This window comes from Phyllobates terribilis, unplaced genomic scaffold, assembly GCF_046119375.1.
Source record: "Phyllobates terribilis strain yellow unplaced genomic scaffold, ASM4611937v1 Scaffold_11__3_contigs__length_659146591, whole genome shotgun sequence".
NCBI lineage: Eukaryota > Metazoa > Chordata > Amphibia > Anura > Dendrobatidae > Phyllobates > Phyllobates terribilis.
In genome coordinates this window covers 98,704,189-98,728,378 of record NW_027362771.1, presented here as the reverse complement: position 1 = coordinate 98,728,378, position 24,190 = coordinate 98,704,189, and the positions used below count along the sequence as shown (strand labels likewise).

At 42.5% G+C, this 24,190-nt stretch overlaps 1 protein-coding gene across 1 annotated transcript in view; it reads right to left on the bottom strand.

Moving 5' to 3' along the window:
* Positions 1-2,611: 2,611 nt before the first annotated feature.
* UIMC1 (ubiquitin interaction motif containing 1) overlaps positions 2,612-24,190 on the bottom strand; it is a 114,448-nt gene continuing 92,869 nt past the window's right edge. The window contains exons 12-14 of the mRNA XM_073651364.1: positions 22,322-22,385; positions 4,417-4,453; positions 2,612-3,170 (exon numbers count right to left, since the gene is read on the bottom strand). Coding sequence (XP_073507465.1) covers positions 2,981-3,170; positions 4,417-4,453; positions 22,322-22,385 — 291 coding nt within the window. The 3' untranslated portion in view covers positions 2,612-2,980. The remainder of the gene's footprint in view (positions 3,171-4,416; positions 4,454-22,321; positions 22,386-24,190) is intronic.

Here is a 24,190-nt window from a genome sequence, read left to right as displayed (position 1 = left end):
AACAGACTATCACTAGGCTGAAAAAAAGAAGAAATCCATCAGAGAGACAGCAGAATTGTTAGGACAGGCCAAATCAACGGTTTAGTACATTCTGCAAAAGAAAAAAAAAGTGCACTGGTGAGCTTGGGAAGTCAAAAGGCCTGGACGTCCACAGACGACAACAATGGTGGATGATTGCAGAATCCTATCCATGGTGAAGAAAAACCCCTTCACAACAACCACTCAAGTGAAAAACACTCTCCAGGAAGTATTTGTTTCAGTATTTAAGTCTACCATAAAGAGAAGACTTAATGAGAGCAAATACAGAGGGTTCACCACAAGGTGCAAACCATTAATCAGACTTAAAAATAGGAAAGGCCAGATTAGACATTGCCAAAAAACATCTAAAGAAGCCAGTCCAACTCTGAAAAAGCATTAATTCGACAGATGAAACTAAGATCAACCTGTACCAGAATGATAGGAAGAAGGAGGCATGGAGAAGACTTAGAAAGGTTCATGATCCAAAGCACACTACATTCTCTGTAAAACATGGTGGAAGCAGTGTGATGGCATGGGCATGCATGGCTTCCAATGGTACTGGGTCACTAGTGTTTATTGATTATGTAACTGAAGACAGAAGTAGCTGGATTAATTCTGAAGCGTACAGGGCTATACGCTCTGCTCAGAATCAACCAAATGCAGCAAGGTTGACTGGAGAGGGCTTCATAAAGTAGATGGACAATGACCCAAATCATACCGCGAAAGCAACCCACGAGTTTTAAGTCTAAGGCCACAGCCCCACTATCAATATTAAGTCAGTATTTTTTCTCAGGAGTGGGAGACAAAACCAGGTGAGGAACAATCAGAGAAAAGCTATTATAGAAACAAGTCACCAATTCTGCATTTATCATCCAATCCTGGTTTTGGCTCCCACTCCTGAGAAAAAATACTGACCAAATACTGATAGTGGGGCCGTGGCCTAAGAAATAGAATATTCTGCAATGGCCGAGTCAATCAGATCTCAACCCCAGTGAGCAGCATTTCTCATGCTTAAGACAAAATGTAAGGCAGAAAGACCTACAAACAAGCAACAACTGTAGTCAGCTGCAGTAAAGGCCTGGCAAAGCATCACAAAGGCAGAAACCTAACGTTTGGTGATGTCCATGGCTTCCACACTTCAGGCAGTCATTGCTTGCAAATAATTCTCTCTAAAGTATTAAGTATGAACATTTTATTCATGGTGAAGTTAATTTGTCCAATTACTTTTGAGCCCCTGAAATGAGGAGGATTTGTAGAAAAATGGTTGTAATTCCTAAACATTTCACAGGATATTTTTGTTCAACACATTTAACCCCTTCACCACCTTGCGATCATTTTGCATGATCTGGGGCTGGGTGAGGGCTTATTTTTTGCATGCTGAGATGATGTTTTTATTGATACCATTTTGGGGTAGATTCGATGTTTTGATCACCCGTTATTGCGGGCAAAGGAGGTGACTTGAACTTACCGTATTTTTCTGACTATAAGATGCACTTTTTTCTAGGATGGGGATCAGGGATGCCATGAATACCAGGATGGGGATCAGGGGTGCCATACATACCAGAATGGAGGGATGCCATGCATACCAGGATGGGGGATTGGGTTGCCACGTATAATAGGAAGAGGGGGCCATATATACCAGGATAGGGGATAATAGAATTGGGGGACATTACCCCTTTAACAGTGTCAGCAGCAGACCCCTCCCCCCATTACAGTGCATCATGACCACATTTTTTGCTCAATTTTTTTTTCTAATTTCCTCCTCTCAAACCTAGGTGTGTCTTATAGTCCGAGAAATACTGGTATGTTATTTTATTTTTTACATTTTTTTTACTTGTTTCAATAGCACCCTTAGGTGACGTGAAGCTGCGATCTTATGTGCTACACATAGTAGGGCTTCAGTCTTGCTATGTGTAGCAGAACTCATGATCTCCTATGAACGTCGGCCACAGGCCATCGTTCATAGGAGATTTACAATGAAAGGCACGGGGTCGTCTGCAGACCCCTGTCTGTCATGACAACCCATCGGCGCCCCGCGATCATATGACAAGGGCGCCGATGTGTTGTCTTATGATGCGCTTCCGGTTCATGTGAGTTAAATGTTGCTATTAGAGATTGACAGTAACATGTTAACAGCCACAGGTGAAGCGCAGTTCCACCCGTGGCTGTTAGAGGTAAACGACAGCTGATCAGATCAGTGCCGGGAGACTACCTTGGAAATATCTATATATCCAAGGTCGTAAAAGGGTTCATTAAACCTGAAAGGTCTACATTTCAATTGCATCTCAGTTGTTTAATGTTAAATAAAAAAAATAGTGGCATGCAAAGCCCAAATCATGAAGGTTCGGTCACTATCCAAAAATTTGTGGACCTAAAATATCCAGCTGCTGCTGGGTTAAAATCTCACAAAGGACAACATAAAGGAGTTTGTATGTTCTCCCCATGTTTGTACTTCAGCTTCCACACTTCAATGACATACTGATAGGGATTTCATATTGTGAGCCCCAATGGGGACAGTGATGATCAGTAAATCGTATAAAATAAAAAAAATAAAAATAATAAAATTGTGGGTGTAGTAAAATGCACACAGTCATAAATAGAACTCACTTCCGGTTTATTGTTTCATCAAGATTGTTATCTGAAGTGGTATAATTTCAGCAGAAAATATAAACTTTCATTGTGAGCCATACGGAAATAAAATATCACTTAAATTATAATTTTACAATTACAGGCACTTTACCAAGCAATGTATTGCTTTATATTATAATACACAAAGCATGAAACTTCACAAACTTAGGTAGCTGCATATGATCATGAAGACAGTTCATTGGAAAAGTAATATGTTCTTGTGTATTACACCATACTGGATTTACTTCTTGTAAGAATATAGACAAGAGTTATGTGTTACAGATTGTGCCAACAGTCAATACTTGGTCCATAATTGTAACATACAGAGTTGTAGTCACATCCTGCGTCTCTTCCCCCGCCCCCGTCGACTGCTTCTTCTGCTGCTCGGCCGACACCTGAACTGTTTTTTGAAGTCAACAAGGCAATCTGTGGCTTCCGAGATTGATACAAAAGATCTGATTGGGGAGTGGCTGAGGTCCTCATGCTCAGAGCTAGAACGGCCAACATGTTCATCCCTGGGAGGGCTGTACATAACACATGTAAACATAGGAAAAATATTTTGTATGTTTTTGAGCTATAAATATACATTTCCTCAACTTTATATATTTTAAATATGCTTTATATTCCCCTAAAAAGGAGCACAGTGAAACTATTTGCAAAAAATTATCAAATCGAAATAGTACAGTAACGTACACTGGCTGAATGAACTTCAATTGTAGATCTGATCTGACAATATATACAAAGAATGTACCCATACACTGCTAGGTTGTGTGCACACAGTGCGTTTTTGCTGTGCAGAATTGGCACAAAAACGATAGGGAATCCTTATGCCATCAAAGAAATGAGAATCTTGAAGTGCCGTGCACGTGATCAGTATTTTTCCTTTCAGGATTTGCTGTGCTTTTAAATCCACAGCATGTCAATTTTTTCTGCATTTTTGCCTGTGTTTTTCACCCATTGAAAAAACGCGGTAAAAACGCAATGTTTTTGAGGCTGCGTTTTCCTGCCGAGAGATGCAGAAATGGTAAAGAAATTTCTGCCCACAATACTCGTGTGCAAATATCAGTGTATTGCCATTTGACAACATTTGGGTAGCGTGGGGCACTATAACCATTTCCTCAAAGTACTGAAAAGTATAGCCAACTACACAGTTCTTAATACAGAGAAGTGGCGCGACAATGTGTTTGCGTCACACCACATTGATGACCTTGATCCAGCCCTGGCCAATGAAAAGAAGAGCCAGGAATACCGAGATTCTGTTAAGAATAGTGACCTGGCGAACAGACCGGAGTAATGAATATCAATTCTCCCATCTCTACTCAAAACAAATAAGGGAGCTCCCACACTGTGTTCTGGCACCAGTTCATTGGTCCTGTCCAGGCTTACGTCCGTACCCCTCTGCAAAACGGGATTCGGGTGTTTGCACCAATGGGGCCATAGACTAATGGCGTCAACAGAATGAACATGTGCTCTGTTATGCATCATTTTTGGGGGTGTATGTCTACTGGAGAAGGACACCCAGATGCAGTCTACTACATCTGGGTATCCGCCTTCAGTAGGCGTATATGCCCAAAAGCAATACAAGTCGGAGGGCACTTTCTCTCTGTCAGCAACATTATAGTCTATGACCCCGTTGGAGCATACACCTGAATTCGGTTTGCAGAGGGTTCGGACATAGGCCCCAATGGGACCAATGAATGGGTGCCATAACACACTGTGAAAGCACCCTACAGATTAAATGTATGAGTGATCAGTTCTGATAAGACTTACCTCAGATTAGAGGATTCTGGCTCATTACAATTTGATTCTACATAGGAAAACAAAAGTGTAAAAATAAATGTCACACGTAATAGACTGTAGTAATATCAAGTCTGTATATTGTCACTTTCCTATATATTTGTAAATCACACACTATTGAGGCAGTATGTAGTATTACATGGATAGAAGGTTACTAACGATAAAGAATAGTATAGAGTATATTCACCAAGTCACCTACATTGTAAAATTCCTTTGTATGACAATAATACACATACTCAGTTATCTATTAGGATAAGAAATGCACACTAGGGAAGACTCAAAATGCTAATAACCAATATTCTATTATTTTCTGTGTCACAAATAAAATTATTATCAGAATTTTAGGAAAATTAGCTGCTATATTAAAAGGAATTTTACTGTACATATGTACTGTAGCAAACACCCTTTTTATGAAAAGTGTGACTATAAGGCTACGTGCCCAAGATGGGTATTGGGGAGTTTTTGATATTGCACATTTTCTGCAGCATTTCTGCATTTATTGGCTAAATTAAGTTACTTGTGTTTCTTCCATTGCGTTTTTATTGTGTATTTCACGTTGAGGTTTTCGCAGCTTTTTGTTCTGTCATGTTTTAAATTAATCAGCTTTGTTTTTGATCCTTCCTGGTATTTGGCGTTGATATAACTTTATTCATACGGTCATGTGTGGATTACATGAATTTTCAGTGCGTTTCTGCAAACACAGTAAACATATAGGAGTTTTTTTCCCTGTGGATTTTCTGCATCCAATGCAAGACTATGCAGTAAACGTGCACAGAAAACTTGGTGTACCCACAAGAGAGATGAACATGTGGATATCAAAAATGCACCGGGGGTCAGTTTACACAGCCTAAGAAAACCCAGTGGAAATGAGATTCCTATACATCCAATCCACTTTGCTGAAACTTTAAAGCTCTGCGTTTTTTTGAGAAGTGAAAATATGCAGAATCAAAAACTCATTATGGGAAATTAACCTAATGGGGTAGAGAAATAAGTTCCTTTGTACAGTCATGGCCAAAAGTATTGAGAATGAGACAAATAGTAATTTTTCCAAAGTTTACTGCTTCATTTTTTGTAATGGCAATTTGCATATACTCCTGAATGTCAAAGAGTGATCAGCTTAACTGCAATTACTGTACTTGTAAAGTCAATATTTGCCCAGAAAATGAACTTTAACCCCCAAAACACATTTCAACATCATTGCAGTCCTGCCTTAAAAGGAGCAGCTAACATCGTTTTAGTGATTGATTCATTAACACAGGTGTGGGTGTTGATGAGGACAGGGCTGGCGATCAATCAGTCATGATTAAGTAAGAATGACATCACTGGACACTTTAAAAGGAGGCTGGTTCTTGGTATCATTGTTTCTCTTCAGTTAACCATGGTTATCTCTAAAGAAACATGTGCAGCCATCATTGCACTGCACAAAAATGGCCTAACAGGGAAGAGTATCGCAGCTACAAACATTGCACCTCAGTCAACAATCTATCGCATCATCAAGAACTTCAAGGAGAGAGCTTCCATTGTTGTCAAAAAGGCTCCAGGGCGCCCAAGAAAGACCAGCAAGCGCCAGGATCGTATCTTAAAACTGTTTCAGCTGCGGGATCGGACTACCAGCAGTGCCGAGCTTGCTCAGGAATGGCAGCAGGCTGGTGTGAGTGCTTCTGCATCCACTGTGAGGCAGAGACTCTTTGAGCAAGGGCTGGTTTCAAGGAGGGCAGCAAAGAAGCCACTTCTCTCCAGAAAAAACATCAGGGACCGACTGATATTCTGCAAAAGGTACAGGGAGTGGACTGCTGAGGACTGGGGTAAAGTCATTTTCTCTGATGAATCCCCTTTTCGATTGTTTGGGACATCTGGAAAACAGCTTATTCGGAGAAGAAGAGGTGAGCGCTACCACCAGTCTTGTCTCATGCCAACTGTAAAGCATCCTGAAACCATTCATGTGTGGGGTTGCTTCTCAGCCAAGGGAATCGGCTCACTCACAGTCTTGCCTAAAAACACAGCCATGAATAAAGAATGGTACCAGAATGTCCTCCAAGAGCAACTTCTCCCAACCGTCCAAGAGCAGTTTGGTGCCCAACAATGCCTTTTCCAGCATGATGGAGCACCTTGCCATAAAGCAAAGGTGATAACTAAATGGCTCATGGAACAAAACATAGAGATTTTGGGTCCATGGCCTGGAAACTCCCCAGATCTTAATCCCATTGAGAACTTGTGGTCAATCATCAAGAGACGGGTGAACAAACAAAAACCAACAAATTCTGGCAAAATGCAAGCATTGATTATGCAAGAATGGACTGCTATCAGTCAGGATTTGGTCCAAAAGTTGATTGAGAGCATGCCAGGGAGAATTACAGAGGTCTTGAAGAAGAAGGGGCAACACTGCAAATATTGACTTGCTGCATTAACTCATTCTAACTGTCAATATAACCTATTGGTACTCATAATATGATTGCAATTATATTTCTGTATGTGATATAAACATCAGACAAACACTAATAAAAACCAAAGGCCAGCAGATCATGTGAAAATATAATTTTGGTGTCATTCTCAAAACTTTTGGCCATGACCGTAGACTGTCTGTGCTGGCCTTCAGGTTTACAGTCTATTGTTTTTTTTCAAGAAACAGAATGCATCTTCTGTGAGGCCTTACAAGGTTATTTTTTTACCCATTTAGTTACTAGGCAAATAAAGGTTATAGGGAACCAGTCATCAGGTCTGACAACCCCAAGTCACTATATAGGGGCAAGAGGAACATTTCAGAACATATCAATGTCTAGGAGCAGTAATAAAGTATACCGCAGAAAAAAGATTTAACAATTTCTGTACCATGTGCAAATCACTTTTCAAGTGTTCCCTGGGCTTTGCATCAGCATCGATTGGAGGGGTTGGCCAAAATAATTGACTTTCCTACAAGCTTTCTATGAATTTTGAGAGCATTTATGCAAATTGCATCTTCAGAGAGAAAGAGGACTAGAACTCTATAGCGCCACCTGTTGAAAGCAGCCATCCTACAAGTCAATATCGACCCTTTAACAAGCCTTGCAATATGACTTAGGATAAAAACCAAATCAGAATCTCAATTTGCAGACACGCTGTTTCGGGGTATTGCCCCTCCTCAGTGCAAAGTGTGAAAACTTATCTGGCTAGGCGAAAGGCCCTGGCTTGAGGTGTAAGGGGTAATGTGAGCGACATACTGGCATAGTTTACTACAAAAAAAAAAAAACCTTAGTCAAACCAAAGCAATATATCCTTCATCTGAGCATATCCTCTGGAATCATATACTTAACGCAGAGTAGCATGGGGACACGACAGAATAACTTCTATGTTTTTATTTTACATGGTCTTGCTTTACAGCCATTGTGGTCTAGAAATGCCATAGAATGAAAAATAAGTAAATCCATGTCGTATGATAAATTGGCGGATCTGAAAAGCAGTATTTTGGTCATGCAAGTGTCAATTTCACTGGGAAACTTCATGTTATGGCTCTTTAATAAAAACTGCCAAGAAACTAGAAGAAAGTCCACATACTTTTCCAACAGAGGCTGGCTTTGTTATATCCCTGTTTGCCCTCAACAAAAGGGAAGAAAAGTCTGTTAAAATGATTTTCATTAAGAAAGTGCTCACAGGGGAAAAAAGCTAGTAATGAGCGAATCTCTACTACATGCTTGTGGTCAAGGGTCTACAAAAGAACACAAGAGAAGTAGTACACAGTGGCAATGAGTGGTTTTCTGTAAAATGAACAACAAAAGGAAAATTCTCATAGGGAGCCTCATAAATATCCTTAACTATTCTCCACATGCCAAGTTATGTTTTGATTGAGATGTAGAATATTTCCCTGGTGGATTTCTTGTCTGTTTTTCATTACTGTTTCAACAATTTAGAAGTAAAAGTGCCATTTAATGCTATTTACATTGTATTGTACATATCTTGCTTTTTGGACTTGCATCTTGAAATCTAAATATCTCAGAATACCTAAATATGGCTTGGACACTGATGTGTACATTTAAAATCTGTCACAAAGAAGGGTGTACTAAGTTTACAAGAAAATCCTCCATCGGTAGCCAAAGATATAAAAAGTGAAACTTATTGATCACATTAAAAACTGTAGTAGCAGGTCACCAAATGAGATCCAAAAGACAGAGAAGAAACAGACCAACTAGTTTCAGCTTAACGCCTTAATCATGGTAAAGCTAGTAAGGAAGAAAGATACACACATAAATCTGCTGACCAGAAAAACAGCAGGTCCGAGACTGGGACGGCTCCGTGCGCTGCCTAACAGATGAAGACTGCTAATCAACGTTTGGTGAGCTGACTATTCCTTTACCCCGTATTCCCTTCTGTTTTTGTACTAAGTTAGCCTCTCCTTGGGATACACCCTTCATAGCTTGGAGGGCTTTGGGCACTGGAAATGTAAGGGTATAAGATGTGTTTCACAAATTGTGGATAATGGTGTGATCAAACAATTTTCGGATATAGAATCTATACTGTGAATGTTTATCTTTCCCCCTTCGTATGTATCTTGGGATATGTTGAAGACCTCCATGCTTCTGAACCACACAAAAACCACAGTAGACTATGTTAAATATGGCCTGAAAGCAGTAGGCTATGCTAAATATGGCTCGAAAGCTTATTGCACAACCTTGGATGCAGGAACTTCCACCTACAAAACGAGAATTTGTTGACAAGGTCAATTGGCTTATTTCAATGGAGAAAAGTATTCATCGAGAGACATTCAACTGGAATATATGAGGCTTTAAGGCCTCAATGAGTCAGTGCTTGCCCCCTTCCATCCAGTGATTGTACACCATTTTGTTAAAGTCCCCTTTTTAATATTGAAAAAGATTGTCTATCTCTGGCCCAATGAAGTGATGTAAACACAATATGACAAAAATGAGTAATTATTTTCGTGTTTATGAGAGAGTTTTCTCAGAAGTGGTGAAACCTCATATGGGGGTGGGATGGGGGTGTTGGGGTTGATGTTTTCAATTCTATATTATTAAAATTCAATAAAAATATTTGCGCGAACAGATAAAGCAAATCATAAAAAAACAAACACTTGGTTACTTATTCACTATAAATTGTAGATGCCAGGCTACACAGATTGAGTTGAAATGCTCAGCATACAAGACAAGCATTCTCTTGAAGATTGCTTTATCAGTATAAGATATGCAGCAAATTAGCAAATCCACACGAAGCCCTAAAATCTCAATATTTTACCATCATCCCATTTATGTAAACTTTGCTGTACCTGGCAGAGAATCTTAAATGCAGAACCTGCAGTGAAAATCTGCCTTATCTGAAAGCTGTCTAAGTCTTTTGACCAACAGAGCAGATCTCGCAACCTCTTTAACCCTATACCCATCCGCCCAGCCCCTGCTTCCCCAGTCCCACTAACAGGAGCTCTATGGAACGTTCGCTCCGTCTGCAACAAACTTTCCTACATCCATGATCTTTTCATTACTAACAAACTTTCCTTCCTCTGCATCACTGAAACCTGGCTCACCCCCTCTGACACAGCCTCTCCAGCTGCACTTTCGTACGGTTGATTCCACCGTTCCCACACACCCCGCCCCAGCGGCAAGCATGGCGGAGGAGTTGGTTTTCTCCTGTCAGATAACTGCGCCTTCACCCAAATCCCATTGCCTCTTTTGAGGTTCACTGTGTGCGCATCTACTTCCCCTCCAACCTCCAACTGGCCGTCATTTACCGCCACCCAGGACCAGCCATCACCTTCTTCGTCCACTTCACCACCTGGCTACTTCACTTCCTTTCCGCTGACATCCCCACTATCATCATGGGCGACTTCAACATCCCCATTGACACTTCCCACTCTGAGGCTGCAAGATGGGCTGATGACTGGTCTGTTAATCGACCCGGCTACGTGGAAGTACAGCCCCAGCGAGTCGGGAACAGGAGCTTACAGGGATGCCAGGAAGACCCAAGGACTGGCCAGAGGAGGAACTGCGGGATTTCGGACTTCACAAAGAGGGGGAGGTTTCCCAAGCCCCTAAGTACGGCCTGTGTTGGGGTGAGGAAGGCTAAGCTGCCATAACTGTGGACGCATGGGACACTTGTCAGGGAAAGCTAGGAACGTTCTAGCCCACATCATCCACGTCCCCAACCAGTGAACACTGCTGCAATGGGGCTGGAATACTGAGGGTGAGAGGTTCCCACTACCCTGACTGGAAGAAGAGGCATATGTGGTACAAGGACAAGTGTCCCGTACCACTAGATGGGACACCTCAGAGTCCATTAACCAGCATCTGCAGCCGGTCTGGGTAGAGGGCGTGGAGGTTATGGGGCTCCGTGATTCCAGAGCCTCAGTCACATTGATAAAAGACCATCTAGTACCGGACCGATGTATTGTTCCCGGCAGCCGTATGTTAGTCAACAAACCCGGAAGAGAATCTTTGAAGACTTGGAAGGCCCGACTACATTTAGACTGGGGTCACTGTCATGGAATGTGGATGTAGGAGTAGTGCGGCACCTACCAGGAGATGTGTTTCTGGGAAAGAATCTGGGAGCAGAATTGGTGTGCCACTGGGCCAATGTCGTAACCTGAAGTCAAGGACCAGTTCACACTGCGTCATCCGAGAGGGAATGGAGCAATCTCAACATGCCAAAGATTAACTTGCCCCCGCCAGGGGTAATACACAAAATGCAATGACTGTTACCATGAAGGACTGTGACCTGGGGGAGGTAACGGACATCAAGGAGGAGGCCCAGGGACTTCGGGACACTGGTTCTACCATCACCCTGGTCAGTCCAGATATTGTCCCCCCAGAACGCCCTTTACGAAGCCGCCAAGTGACCATCCTTGTAGCTCGGTGTCCGCACTCTGGGGTTGGTCGCAATGGATACAAGTTTGGTTCGCATTGGGTACGTGTGGAGTTTCTCAGGACAAAACGGGGATCAGGGGGAGGATACGGAGGATCCCGTGGGAGGAACAGACACCTGTCTCAGCGAGCTGTATACAGAGTCCTTGTCTCAGGGCTTCCCCCATCAGGGAGTTGGCAGGATCTGAAAGATCTGAGAAAAGCTGGAGGTGTCTACTATGCTGATGTACACCAGGGTGAAATGGCGATTGTGGAGTTTATTCGCAAGGGCGACTTGGAATATCCTTTGAGGAAACTGGATGATATAAAGTTTCGTTCTTATAAAAGGAAGACCTCTTACATTCGTGCCCGTGCTGAAAAAGTGGGGGAGGAGCTGGTCACTTACTAAGGCTATGTGCCCACGATGCAGAAATGCTGCATATTTTTTACGCTTCTCCCTGGCAGGAAAAACGCATGCGGTTTTTCCGCCAGGTAGTAGCGTTTGTCAAGCGTCTTTGCATGCATTTCTGCATGCGGGTTGACAAGCGCTTTTCCAAGCGATTTTAGCATCACTTGGAAAAGTGCTTGACAACTTGTTCACACTATATAAATCCATGCAACCGGCATGGATTTATAGTAGTGTGACCAAGTTAGTTAAAAAAAAAAGAAAACTGGTAAAAAATAAAGTTTATACTCACCTTCCGGTGTTCTCTCTGCCACGTCCGGTGTGTTGGGCGGCTCGCGGTGTTGTGAAGGACCTGCGGTGACGTTATTGAGCCATGTGATGGGTTACATGACTCAGTGACGTCATGGCAGGTCCTTCACAACAGCGGGAGCATTGCAATAGACCGGAAGGAGCAGACAAAACACCGGGAGGACATCAGAAGGTGAGTATAAACTTTATTTTTTACTTTAAATTCTTTTTTTTACAGTTTCTATGGTACCCAGGTCTGGATGAGTCTCCTCTCCTCCAGACTAGGGTACCATCCGCACATAGAAAAGCATAATATCCGTGTGTACAAATGTATTGACACGGATATTATGCGTTTCAATGCAAGTCAATGGCGGCGATTACGCTGCGTGTCCGCAAAATTAATGGACATGCTGCGGATTTTTGAGCGCAGCATAAATCCGCAGCATGGGCATTGACATTGCGGCTTGTCATTGGGGACCATGGGGGGCGGATTACCAAGTGTTTACGCTGCGGAAATTCAGCAGCATATACGCTTGTAAAATGCTACGTGGGCACATACCCAAAGACTGACTGGACTTTTTCCAGCACAGAGCACCGGTTCTGTCGATACTATTGTTGTGCTTTATTAGTGATTTGCTTGCTGTGTTTTATTAATGTTCTGCTTGCTCGTCAGTTTATGTGCACTAATTTCACTTGCAAAGTGTTCAGCTTCAGGAATCAATGTTTCCATTCAGTGACAGTAAGCAGAGAAAGGCATGCTGGCTGGAACTTATGTATATATAAGGCCTGACAAGAGATAGCTAAAGGTAAATATAAAATCTGTTAATCTCGTTAATATCTTAGGGGCCTTAAGTCATTGTTCTAACAGCCACTAGTCCCATTGTGTGAATGGGCACAGTAGACGAAGCGGAGCCATAACCACAGGAGGTCTCACATGCAGTTAACAGTGATGAGCTTCTGAGATATCCTTCACTCTTTAGGCTGTGTGCCCACGAAGCGTTTTTTAAGCGTTTCCGCAGCGGCAAAAACGCTGCAGAAACGCTTAAAAAAAGCATGGTAGAAGGCCAGCCATGTTCCCCAATGATAATCAGCATGTGCTGTGCACATGCTGCGGTAAAACGCAGCACTACCAATTATTTTGTGGAAGCGCTGCGTTTTCGCCGCCATTGACTTGCATTGGAACGCTTGGATTCCGCATCACTGCATCTGTACATGCGGAATCCAAGGAGACTCTTCTCCGGACCTGGGTACCATAGAACCTGTAAAAAAAAGAATAAAATAAAAAATAAATATTATACTTACCTTCTGATGGTGGACTGAAGGACCTGCGAAGACATCATTTAGTCAAGAGACGGGTCACGCGACGCTGATGTCGGCAGGTCCTTCAGTGTACTGCGAGCTCCCGGCAAGCCAGGACGGAGCGAAGCGAGACTCCGGGGGACATCAGAAGGAAAGTATAGATTTATTTTTTTATTTTTTGACATTCTTTGGGGTCACACTATATAAATCCATGCCGTTTGCATGGATTTATATAGTGTGACCAAGTTGTCAAGAACATTCCAAGTGATGCTAAAATCGCTTGGAAAGCACTTGTCAACGAGCATGCAGAAATGCATGTGAAGAACGCTTCACATCCACATGTCCCTGGCAGGAAAAACGCATGTACAATCCGTATGCGTCTTTTTCTGCCAGGGAGATGCAGAAATGCTCAGGAAAAAATCCAGAGCATTTCTGCATCATGGGCACATAGCCTTAAGCGAAAAGCAAATGTTTAAGGGGGAGGGTGTGATCACTTCTGATTCAGGGGGCTGATCCCGGCTAGGGAGAGAGAAGCCACATATTTAGTCAGGGAGTTGGTGGAATGATGTCGAAGGGATAGGATCTAGTCTGAGGACCTGGACCCTGGATGGATCGATGGCATATGGAGGAGAGATCGGCTGCCGACTGGGCTGGATAAACATGCTAGAGTTGTGTGGAATGTCGTCAAAGGGAGAGGAGCTAGACAGAGGTCTTGTAGCCCTGGGATGGATGGCCTATGGAGTTTTGGAGATCAGTACCGACTGGGCTGAATAAATGTGCTACTGTTGTGGGATCTATCATTAGGATTTAAACTTTCTTAAAGGACTGTTGCTACTGGATACCTGTGCTTTCATAGTTTTATCTGTCATCTGGAGGATCGTGGACTATGACTACAGACTATACTGGCTGGAGATAGTAAATCCGTGGGGCCAGCAAAAGTTGGGGGACAGTGAGTATCGTATGATACAAAGACAGTGGAACTACTGATCCTGGGTTGGGAACTTGAGGACTGAGAAAACTGTATTTTGGCCATTTATTTATTTTACTCACTTATATAGCACCATTAATTCCACAGCACTTTATAGACATTATGGGAACTGTCCCCATTGGGGTTCACAATCTAAATTCCCTATCGGTATGTCTTTGGAGTGTGGGAGGAAACCGGAGAACCTGGAGGAAACCCAAGCAAACACGGGGAGAACATACAAACTCCTTATGATGTTGTACTTGGTGGGATTTGAAAAATTGATGTAAAACCTTGATGTAAGGAATAAAATATTGTTGCGTCGTTAACCAGCCTAGGTGATTATTACAACCCACTACCTCAGATCTTCACATCCACCATTACAGAAGATCTACTTACCTCTTTACTCTCCAAATCACACCTCACCACCTATGAACTTGACCCATTCCTGTCCCATCTCATCTCTAACCTTAGCACAGTCTTCATCCCAACCCTAATCCACTTCAACCTGTCACTAACAACTGGTGTCTTCCCCTCATGCCTCAAAACATGCCTCGATCACACCCATCCTCAAAAATTCCTTCCTTGACCCATGCTCTGTCTAGCTATCACCCCATATCACTTCTCCTTTATGCCTCAAAACTACTGGAACAACCCGTCCATTTTGAACTGTCATCCCACCTCTCCTCCTGCTCCCTCTTTGACGGCTTACAATCATCTGCTTTCCGACCGCACCATTCCACTGAAACTGCCTTGACTAACGTCACCACTGACCTACTAACTGCCAAATCCAAGCGACACTACTGTCCTCCTCCTCCTGGATCTGCCATCTGGCTTCGATACAGTAGACTATTCCCTCTTACTACAGATTCTCTCATCTGTTGGCATCACAGACCTGGCCCTATCTTGGATCTTCTCATACCTAACAGACCGGACATTCAGCGTCTCCCCCTCACGTACTACCCTCCTTATCTCACTGCCCATCTGTTGGTGTCCCCCAAGGCTCAGTTCTAGGACTTACTCTTCACCATCTACACCTCCGCCGTGGGACAGCTCAGAGTATCCCAGCTTTCAGTATCATCCCTATGCTGATGACCCAGAGATCTACCTCTCTTAACCCCAACATCACCTCCTTACTAACCAGAATCCCACAATGTCTATCTGCTATTTCATCCTTCTTCTCTGCTAGATTTCTAAAACTTAACAGATAAAACTGAATACAGGATTTCTCCCGTGCATCCCCCCTACTCAGGAACTCTCTACCCCAACATATCAGACTCTCGCCTACCGTGGAAACCTTCAAAAGGAACCTGAAGAACTACCTTTTCTGACAAGCCTTCAACCTGCAGTAATCCTCGTCCCACCATACCGCTGCACGACCAGCTCTACCCTGACCCACTGTATCCTCAACCATCCCTTGTAGATTGTGAGCCCTCGCGAGCAGGGTCCTTTCTCCTCATGTACCAGTTGATGACTTTTGCTAAGGATTATTGTAATTGTTTTTGATCTGTATACCCCCTATTCACATGTGAAGTGCCATGGAATAAATGGTGCAATAATAATAAATAATAATAATTTCCAATTTACAGTGCCACAGATAGGAAAATTACTCAAAGGTACGCAATGAATGTCATATCACACACAGGTCCCATTAATCAAAATAGGAGTAATGCATCGTACTCAATGGGCATCTAACAGTTGCCTTGATAAACAGACCGCCTATTAGGCAGTCTCTATACAGCCAAAGCCAGGTCGAGAAAGATTATGCTTGGACAAGCAATTTAACTATTTTAATATTTAATGGAGTATTAAAGGGATTGTCCAGGCAAAATAAAATGTTACCTGGGGCCTGGATGTGTAGATATATACAGTACAGACTAAAAGTTTGGACACACCTTCTCATTTAAAGATTTTTCTGTATTTTCATGACTATGTAAATTGTACACTCACACTGAAGGTATCAAAACTAGGAATTAACACATGTGGAATTATATACTTAACAAAAAAGTGTGAAACAACTGAAAATATGTCTTATATTCTAGGTTCTTCAAAGTAGCCACCTTTTGCTTTGATGACTGCTTTGCACACTCTTGGCATTCTCTTGATGAGCTTCAAGAGGTGGTCACCGGAAATGGTCTTCCAACAATCTTGAAGGAGTTCCCAGAGATGCTTAGTGTGTCACCCTGGCCTGGATGCCACAAAATGCATTAAAGCTGTGTCTGAGAGCAAGGGGGAGGTTCTCTAGTCAGGGAAATATTAGCATGCAATGCCTCCTGTCTCAGGCCAGTAGGGGGAGCTGGCTGCCCCTATAAAAGCTGGCACTGGGGGCAGGGTTAGAGAGAACTTGAAGGCCTGTCTCAGGACTGAGACTTGTCCCAGAGCAGAGCAGGGACAGACAGTTTTGTATTGCACCTAAGAGGAAGTGTGGCAGGAGGAGAGCCACAAGCCAAGACAAGAGGCGAAGCGAGCCTGTCTTGGCAGATAAAAGACTTTCTTTACCAGACTTTGGTGTCGGAGGCTGGGAGGATTCCACATCCTCCAGCAGATAACCAGTCCGCAAGGGACTGTATATTCCTTGGCCTAAGAAGCCTGGAGGCCCTGCCACAACAGAAGGGACCAGTAAAGCCGTACAAGGCTGGGAGCAGAAAGGAACCCACGTCGCAGGCCATACAGGCGAGAATACACGGAAAGCTCGGAAACGTGGGCTGTTACCCTATAACGAGGAGATAGCCAGAAGGAGCACAGAAAGCACGGTAGGCCTACACCCTCACCCTGACCAGGGCCAATTTCCCCGTTGCTCTCAGACATCCAGGTCCCCTCCTAGCCGGGACTGTTTGTGGGTCAATTTACCTGTTCTAGTAAAGACCCTGGACTGCAACCTGTTGTCTGTGTGCTCCTTGCTCCTCCAGCACTATCAGCACTGGGACTCTCACTACCATCACTCCCAACATCCACTACACTGCCCTGGGGCGCACTCTTCCCGTGGGGAGTCACACCATCCCAGCTGCACACATCATCAGCTCCAGCGGTCTGCCTTGCAACGGCGGTACCTAATGACCGCAAATCCACGGGTGGCGTAGTCGGACATTATCAGCAGAACGTAGCAGACTACCATTGGCCTGACCACCCTGAGCCACGGAACGGGGTCGCCACTACTACCCCCATCGTCTCCCTATTGCCCGGATCCGATTGCCCCACGGCCCAGGGGGCGAGTCACTTAGCACTTGTTGGCCCTTTTGCCTTCACTCTGCGGTCCAGCTCACCCCAAACCATCTCGATTGGGTTCAGGTCAGGTGACTGTGGAGGCCAGGTCATCTGGCGTAGCACCCCATCACTCTCCTTCTTGGTCAAATAGCCCTTACACAGCCTGGAGGTGTGTTTGGGGTCATTGTCCTGTTGAAAAATAAATGATGGTCCAACTAAACGCAAACCAGATGCAATAGCATGCCGCTGCAAGATGTTGTGGTAGCCATGCTGGTTCAGTATGCCTTCAATTTTGAATAAATCCCCAACCGTGTCACCAGCAAAGCACTCCCACACCATCACACCTCCTCCTCCATGCTGCACGGTGGGAACCAGGCATGTAGAGTCCATCCGTTCACCTTTTCTGCGTCGCACAAAGACACGGTGGTTGGAACCAAAGATCTCAAATTTGGACTCATCAGACCAAAGCACAGATTTCCACTGGTCTCATGTCCATTCCTTGTACTCTTTAGCCCAAACAAGTCTCTTCTGCTTGTTGCCTGTCCTTAGCAGTGGTTTCCTAGCAGCTATTTTACCATGAAGGCCTGCTGCACAAAGTCTCCTCTTAACAGTTGTTGAAGAGATGTGTCTGCTGCTAGAACTCTGTGTGGCATTGAGCTGGTCTCTAATCTGAGCTGCTGTTAACCTGCGATTTCTGGAGGCTGGTGACTCGGATAAACTTATCCTCAGAAGCAGAGGTGACTCTTGGTCTTCCTTTCCTGGGGCGGTCCTCATGTGAGCCAGTTTCTTTGTAGCGCTTGATGGTTTTTGCAACTGCATTTGGGGACACTTTCAAAGTTTTCCCAATTTTTCAGACTGACTGACCTTCATTTCTTAAAGTAATGATGGCCACTCGTTTTTCTTTACTTAGCTGCATTTTTCTTGCCATAATACAAATTCTAACAGTCTATTCAGTAGGACTATCAGCTGTGTATCCACCAGACTTCTGCACAACACAATTGATGGTCCCAACCCCATTTATAAAGCAAGAAATCCCACTTATTAAACCTGACAGGGCACACCTGTGAAGTGAAAACCATTTCTGGTGACTACCTCTTGAAGCTCATCAAGAGAATGCCAAGAGTGTGTAAAGCAGTCATCAAAGCAAAAGGTGGCTACTTTGAAGAACCTAGCATATAAGACATATTTTCAGTTGTTTCACACTTTTTTGTTAAGTATATAATTTCACATGTGTTAATTCATAGCTTTGATGCCTTCAGTGTGAATGTACAATTTTCATAGTCATGAAAATACAGAAAAATCTTTAAATGAGGTGTGTCAAAACTTTTGGTCTGTACTGTATATTCAGTAATATTTCCATACTGACACACACGTGGATTCAGCACAAACCTCTCCATTCTCTGCACAGAGACAGGAAGTGAAGATGTCACCATTCAACCAGCTATCGGACAGATGAAGCTTGTAATTGGCTGCAACTGTCAGGTGACATTGATAAGCGCATTATCAGATTTTTTTCTGATGATGCTCTGACCAAAGTCACTTCACCACTGCAGCCAATTACAGGTCCCAATGGTCCAGTGACTGGTTGAATGGTGACTTCTCCAGTTCCTTTGCTAGGGCCAAGAAACAGCCTGTGGGTGCTGACAGGTGAATATTACAGCGTTTGCTACTTTTTACATGCATAATGCTCTGAGCAAGCTTTCATTTTGCTCAGACAACCCCTTCAAGTCTCTACAACTACGACCATCTTTAAACATAGAACAAAGTGAAGCTCAAAAAGTGTAAATAGGATAAAGATCCATGAATAAATGCAGTAGTCTTCAGTCAAATGCTTATTTAAAGGGGTTGTCCAGTCTAAATTGGTAAGTCTGCAGCAGTCACTCTGTGTGACTGCAAACTTATGAATGCCGCCAGCGCAAGCATTGTGCACTGCGGGGATTCGCCGGTTTATGAGCTGAGGTACGTACACTCCCTGACAGAAGTTATGTCGCTTATCCATGTTATGTAAATAAAAGCTTATAACCTGACGTTAAATTCATCCATTGGTTTTATAAATTACTCTTTTGAAAGCTGAAACTCTCCCAAATTTGGTTTAGGTTAAGAAAATAAATTGGCATCAATGCTGAAATATTGATCATTTAATGAACACAGAATGGTCAGATTTTAGCAAGACAAAAGTTTTGTCGCCCACAGAAAGTAATGTGATATTCAAACAAATAATTATCTTAAAATACAAATACCAAATATCTTAAAATACAACATTGGTGAATGAAGTTGTGGTGCTATTAGAGTCATATTTAATATTTTGTGTGACTTCTATGAGCTTGAAGGACTGCATCCATGCGGTTCAACAATGATTCATACAATTTATTAATGAAGTCATCAGGAATAGCAAAGAATGCCGTCTTACATGCCTCCCAGAGTTCATCTAGATTCTTTGGTTTTGTCTTCCAAGCTTCCTCTTTCATCCTACCCCAAACATGCTCAATGATGTTCATGTCTGGTGACTGGGCTGGAAAGTCCTTGAGCACCTTGATCTTTTTTGCCTGGAGGAACTTTGTTGTAGAGATGGATGTATGAGATGGAGCACCATCCTGCTGCAGAATTTGACCCCTTTTATGATTTGGAATGTAAGAGGTAGCTAATACATCTTGATATTTTAGGCTATTGATATTGCCTTCCACCTTGCAAATGTTTTGCACACCCCCCATACTGAATGTAACCCCAGACCATGATCTTTCCACCACCAAATTTAACTGTTTTCTGGGTGTATTTTGGATCCATATGGGCTCCAGTAGGTCTCCTGCAGTATTTGCGGTGGCTGTGGTGTAATTCTACTGAAGATTCATCAGAGAAATCCACCTTCTGCCACTTTTCCAGCATCCATCTGTTTAGCAGGCTGTGGGACTTTGGAAATGCCACACAGTTTTTTATTTGCCTTTTGTTTAGTGCTGGCTTCTGGGCGCTGATTCGACCATGGAGGCCATTTCGAGACAGAATCCTACAAACTGTTCTAGTTGACACAGGGACTTGAGGTGACCAGGCCTGTTGGAGCTCTGCTGCAGTGGAAGAGGGGCTTGCTTTGGATTTTCTAACCAACAAACGTTCCTCCTGAGCAGTTGTCTTGCGGGGTCTGCCGGACCTGGGCTTGTCAAACACATCTCTAGTCTCTTCAAATCTTTTTTTTAATTCTTTGTACTTGACGCTGAGACACATTAAAGGTGCCAGCCACCTCTGCAGTGGATCTGGTCTTCAGCCTCTTGATAATCAAGGCTTTGGTCGCAGGGTGGATTTTTGGCATGTTGTCAGAGCTCAAGTTGCAGTTCAAGTGAAGGTCTGGGATGGTGGGTTTCTTTTTATACACACCCACTAATTAACCGATCATTTACTGAGCACTGGTGAGGATGTAAACTTGGGTGCATTATATGACCAGGCGACAAAACTTTTGTCTTGCCAAAATCTGACCATTCTGTGTTCATTAAATGATCAATATTTCAACATTGATGGCAATTTATTTTCTTAACCTAAACCAAATTTGGGAGGGTTTCAGCTTTCAAAAGAGTAATTTATAAAACCAATGGATGAATTTAAGGTCCGATTATAAGCTTTTATTTACATAACATGGATAAGCGACATAACTTCTGTCAGGGAGTGTATGCGTTATGCATACTCCTGGCCAGAGCTCTTCTAGTGGGCGCGTCACTAGACAGAGCACGGCCTCGCTCAATAAAATTGTATGGAGCGAGGCCGCGCCCACTAGACTAGCTCTGGCCAGGGGTATATATAATGAATACTTACCCGCCGGTCCAGGCTAAGAAACCGGGGAATCCCTGCAGTGCACAGTGCGTGCGCTGGGGGGATTCATAAGTCTGCAGTCACAGAGAGTGACTGCAGACTTATCAATTTAGACCGGACACCCCCTTTAGGTTATTGATAAGGGCTCCAAATCAGAGAAACCCAGAAGAATTCAATAGGACAAGAAATGTTTAAATACAACACTGTTGCAGCTTTGCTTCCAATAACAGGAGATTTCACACTGAAATCTGCAAGACAACTACACAGAAATAAGAAAAACTAAGGCCAAATTATAGCAGAAGTGCACCTCTACAGACCATTTCTTTTATTGTCCCAATACATTTTAAATGAAAAATGAAATCTACTTTACATCAGGTCTCAATTAAAAAAGTGTTTTTTTTCTACATCTACTATGCAGACCGAGCATCTTCAAGGTAACATCAAAAAATTCTGTTGCATAATCCTGCCGTCTTGCAGACTCGAGCCAACTTCCATCTTCAGATGGTCCTCTACTTACCGATGATCAGTAAGCCTGAAACAGCTGACCGACAGAGAATATAACTGTAGGATCAATCTACATAGCTCGTTTGTTGTCTGTTACGATGGAGATGCAAAATATACATAAAAGCTGTAGAATCAAAACGATAGAATACTTCTAAGCAGCATGGTGGCTCAGTGGTTTGCACTGCAGCTGAGGTTCTGGGTTCAAATCCCACCAAGGACAACATCTGCAAGGAGTTTGCATGTTCTCCCCGTGTTTGTGTAAGTTTCCTCCGGGTTCTCCGGTTTCCTCCCACACTCCAAAGATATACTGATAGGAAATTTAGATTGTGAGTCCCAATGGGGTCAGCAACGATAATGTCTCTAATGCGCTGTGGAATTAATGGCGCTGTATAAGTGAGTAAAATAAATAAATAATTAGGACTTAATGAAATGTTGAATTATTTTATATGCATTGACATTATTAAAGTTTGAGACAGTGTAGATAATCTTAGACATTCTCTCTACGGTTATAAAAAATAATACCAAATGCCACAAAAGCGTTGAATGGTAATATAAGAAAAACAATTCGGCCGGCAATACCTTACTACAGACAAGTCATACCTGCCAAGGAGGTTTCTGACTGCTCCAGCATGTTAAGTAGCCTGCCATTGCGTTCTGGATATTTCTGTAGAAGATCAGGGAAAGACAGCTGTCAGAATCTAGCAACTAGCATTTCTCTAAAACAAAGTACATGCTAAGGTTAAAGTGTACCTGAACCTATAAAAGTGTTTTAATATGGTATTGCCCCTAAAAGCCTTGTTAATCGGTGAGGAACAACATCAATCGCTCAAACCACAGTGATTTTAAAAGGCTATAACACATTAATACATCATAAGTTTAGGTACACTAACGTAGTGACGTCATTTTTACAATAAATGTAAAGGTCTGAATCATAGTGTGTAGCAGGTACAGTGGGGAAAAAAAGTATTTAATCAGCCACCAATTTCAAGTTCTCCCACTTAAAAAGATGAGAGAGGCCTGTAATTGACATCATAGGTAGACCTAAACTATGAGAGACTAAATGAGAAAACAAATCCTGAAAATCACATTGTCTGATTTGGAAAGAAATTTTTTTTCAAATTTTGGTAGAAAATAAGTATTTGGTCAATTACAAAAGTTCATCTCAATACTTTTGTTATATATCTGTAAGTCTTTACTTCATACACACACATACTACACAAAGCATTCTGGATGTTAGCTTCACATTTCATATGTTGCTTTGGAATCATCAATTTTTCATAAAAACATATGCAAAACCTGATCTCATGTACGCTTACATGAAATGCATTTTTCTTAATCAAATAACAGCATATTTATTCACTTATTCACTACACTACACAAAATGAAGCAAGGCCAGGCTTGCACAAAAGGAAATGCAAGTTTTTTTCATTTTGATCCACAGACAGGCCATATATCCCCATTCACACAAAGCAGTAGTCCACTGAAGGATTCAGAAAGCATCTTACAGTTCAGTGAAAATTGGTTCATGTTCTATCAGCAGTATTGTTTTATGCATTTTGTGTCTTTTGTTTTTTTAAATGGTGTATTTCTCAATTCAATCCCTACTACTTAAGGGTCAACCCATCCTTTCTTTAACTACTAGCCTTTAGACATCCGGGTCCGCAACGTTCTACTTTACATTGAAGTTCCAAACGTCACAGCATAGTAGGTTAAAAGCAGGTGATTAGGCAGTGGCAGAAACGAGGAGTCGGCTGTCAGACACAGCCAAGCTCCTACATAGAGAAGGCAAAGACTGATTATTACCGCCTTTGACTTCTCTATCGCTATATACATGGCGCTGATAAGCTAGGTGTAAACAGTAACAGGAAGCACTAAATGGCGCTTCTTCCTCCGAACCCAGCAATCCTACAAGTGCTAGGTCTATGGAGGGAGAAGGTGCTCCTGGGACCTAGGAGACTCAGCCAGTTCTGCTATGCAGCTATACATTTCCACTTTAACTCTGGCTCATATACCAGTCCCGGTTACTGCGAAAATCAGATAAAAAATAAATGAAAAGTATTTAAATGTTGCTTTGCCCTCCAAAAGTCTTTTATGACCTTATGGAGAACACAATATGCAAAACAAATGAAAAATAAAAGAAATAAAAAAGTAGGTAAAAAATAATATAAGAAATGCCACTACCAATCCAAATCACTATTACTAGTCCTGTCCTCATTTAAAAAAAAAAAAAAAGTGTTTGATATATAAAAGTAATGGTTACAGAAAGAGAAACAAATTTTAAAATGCATTTTAATGGTCCTTGGTTGTATTAGAAAAAACTCAACAATGTGAAAAGCACACAAGTATTTCCTTTATTTTCCCACCAATATCACCTGAAAATAAACAGCGAAAGAAAAAAACAGTATGAAAACATAAAAATTAAGCCTCACGTACTGCAAAACAAAGTAACTTGGTTATATGCCTGGCTTC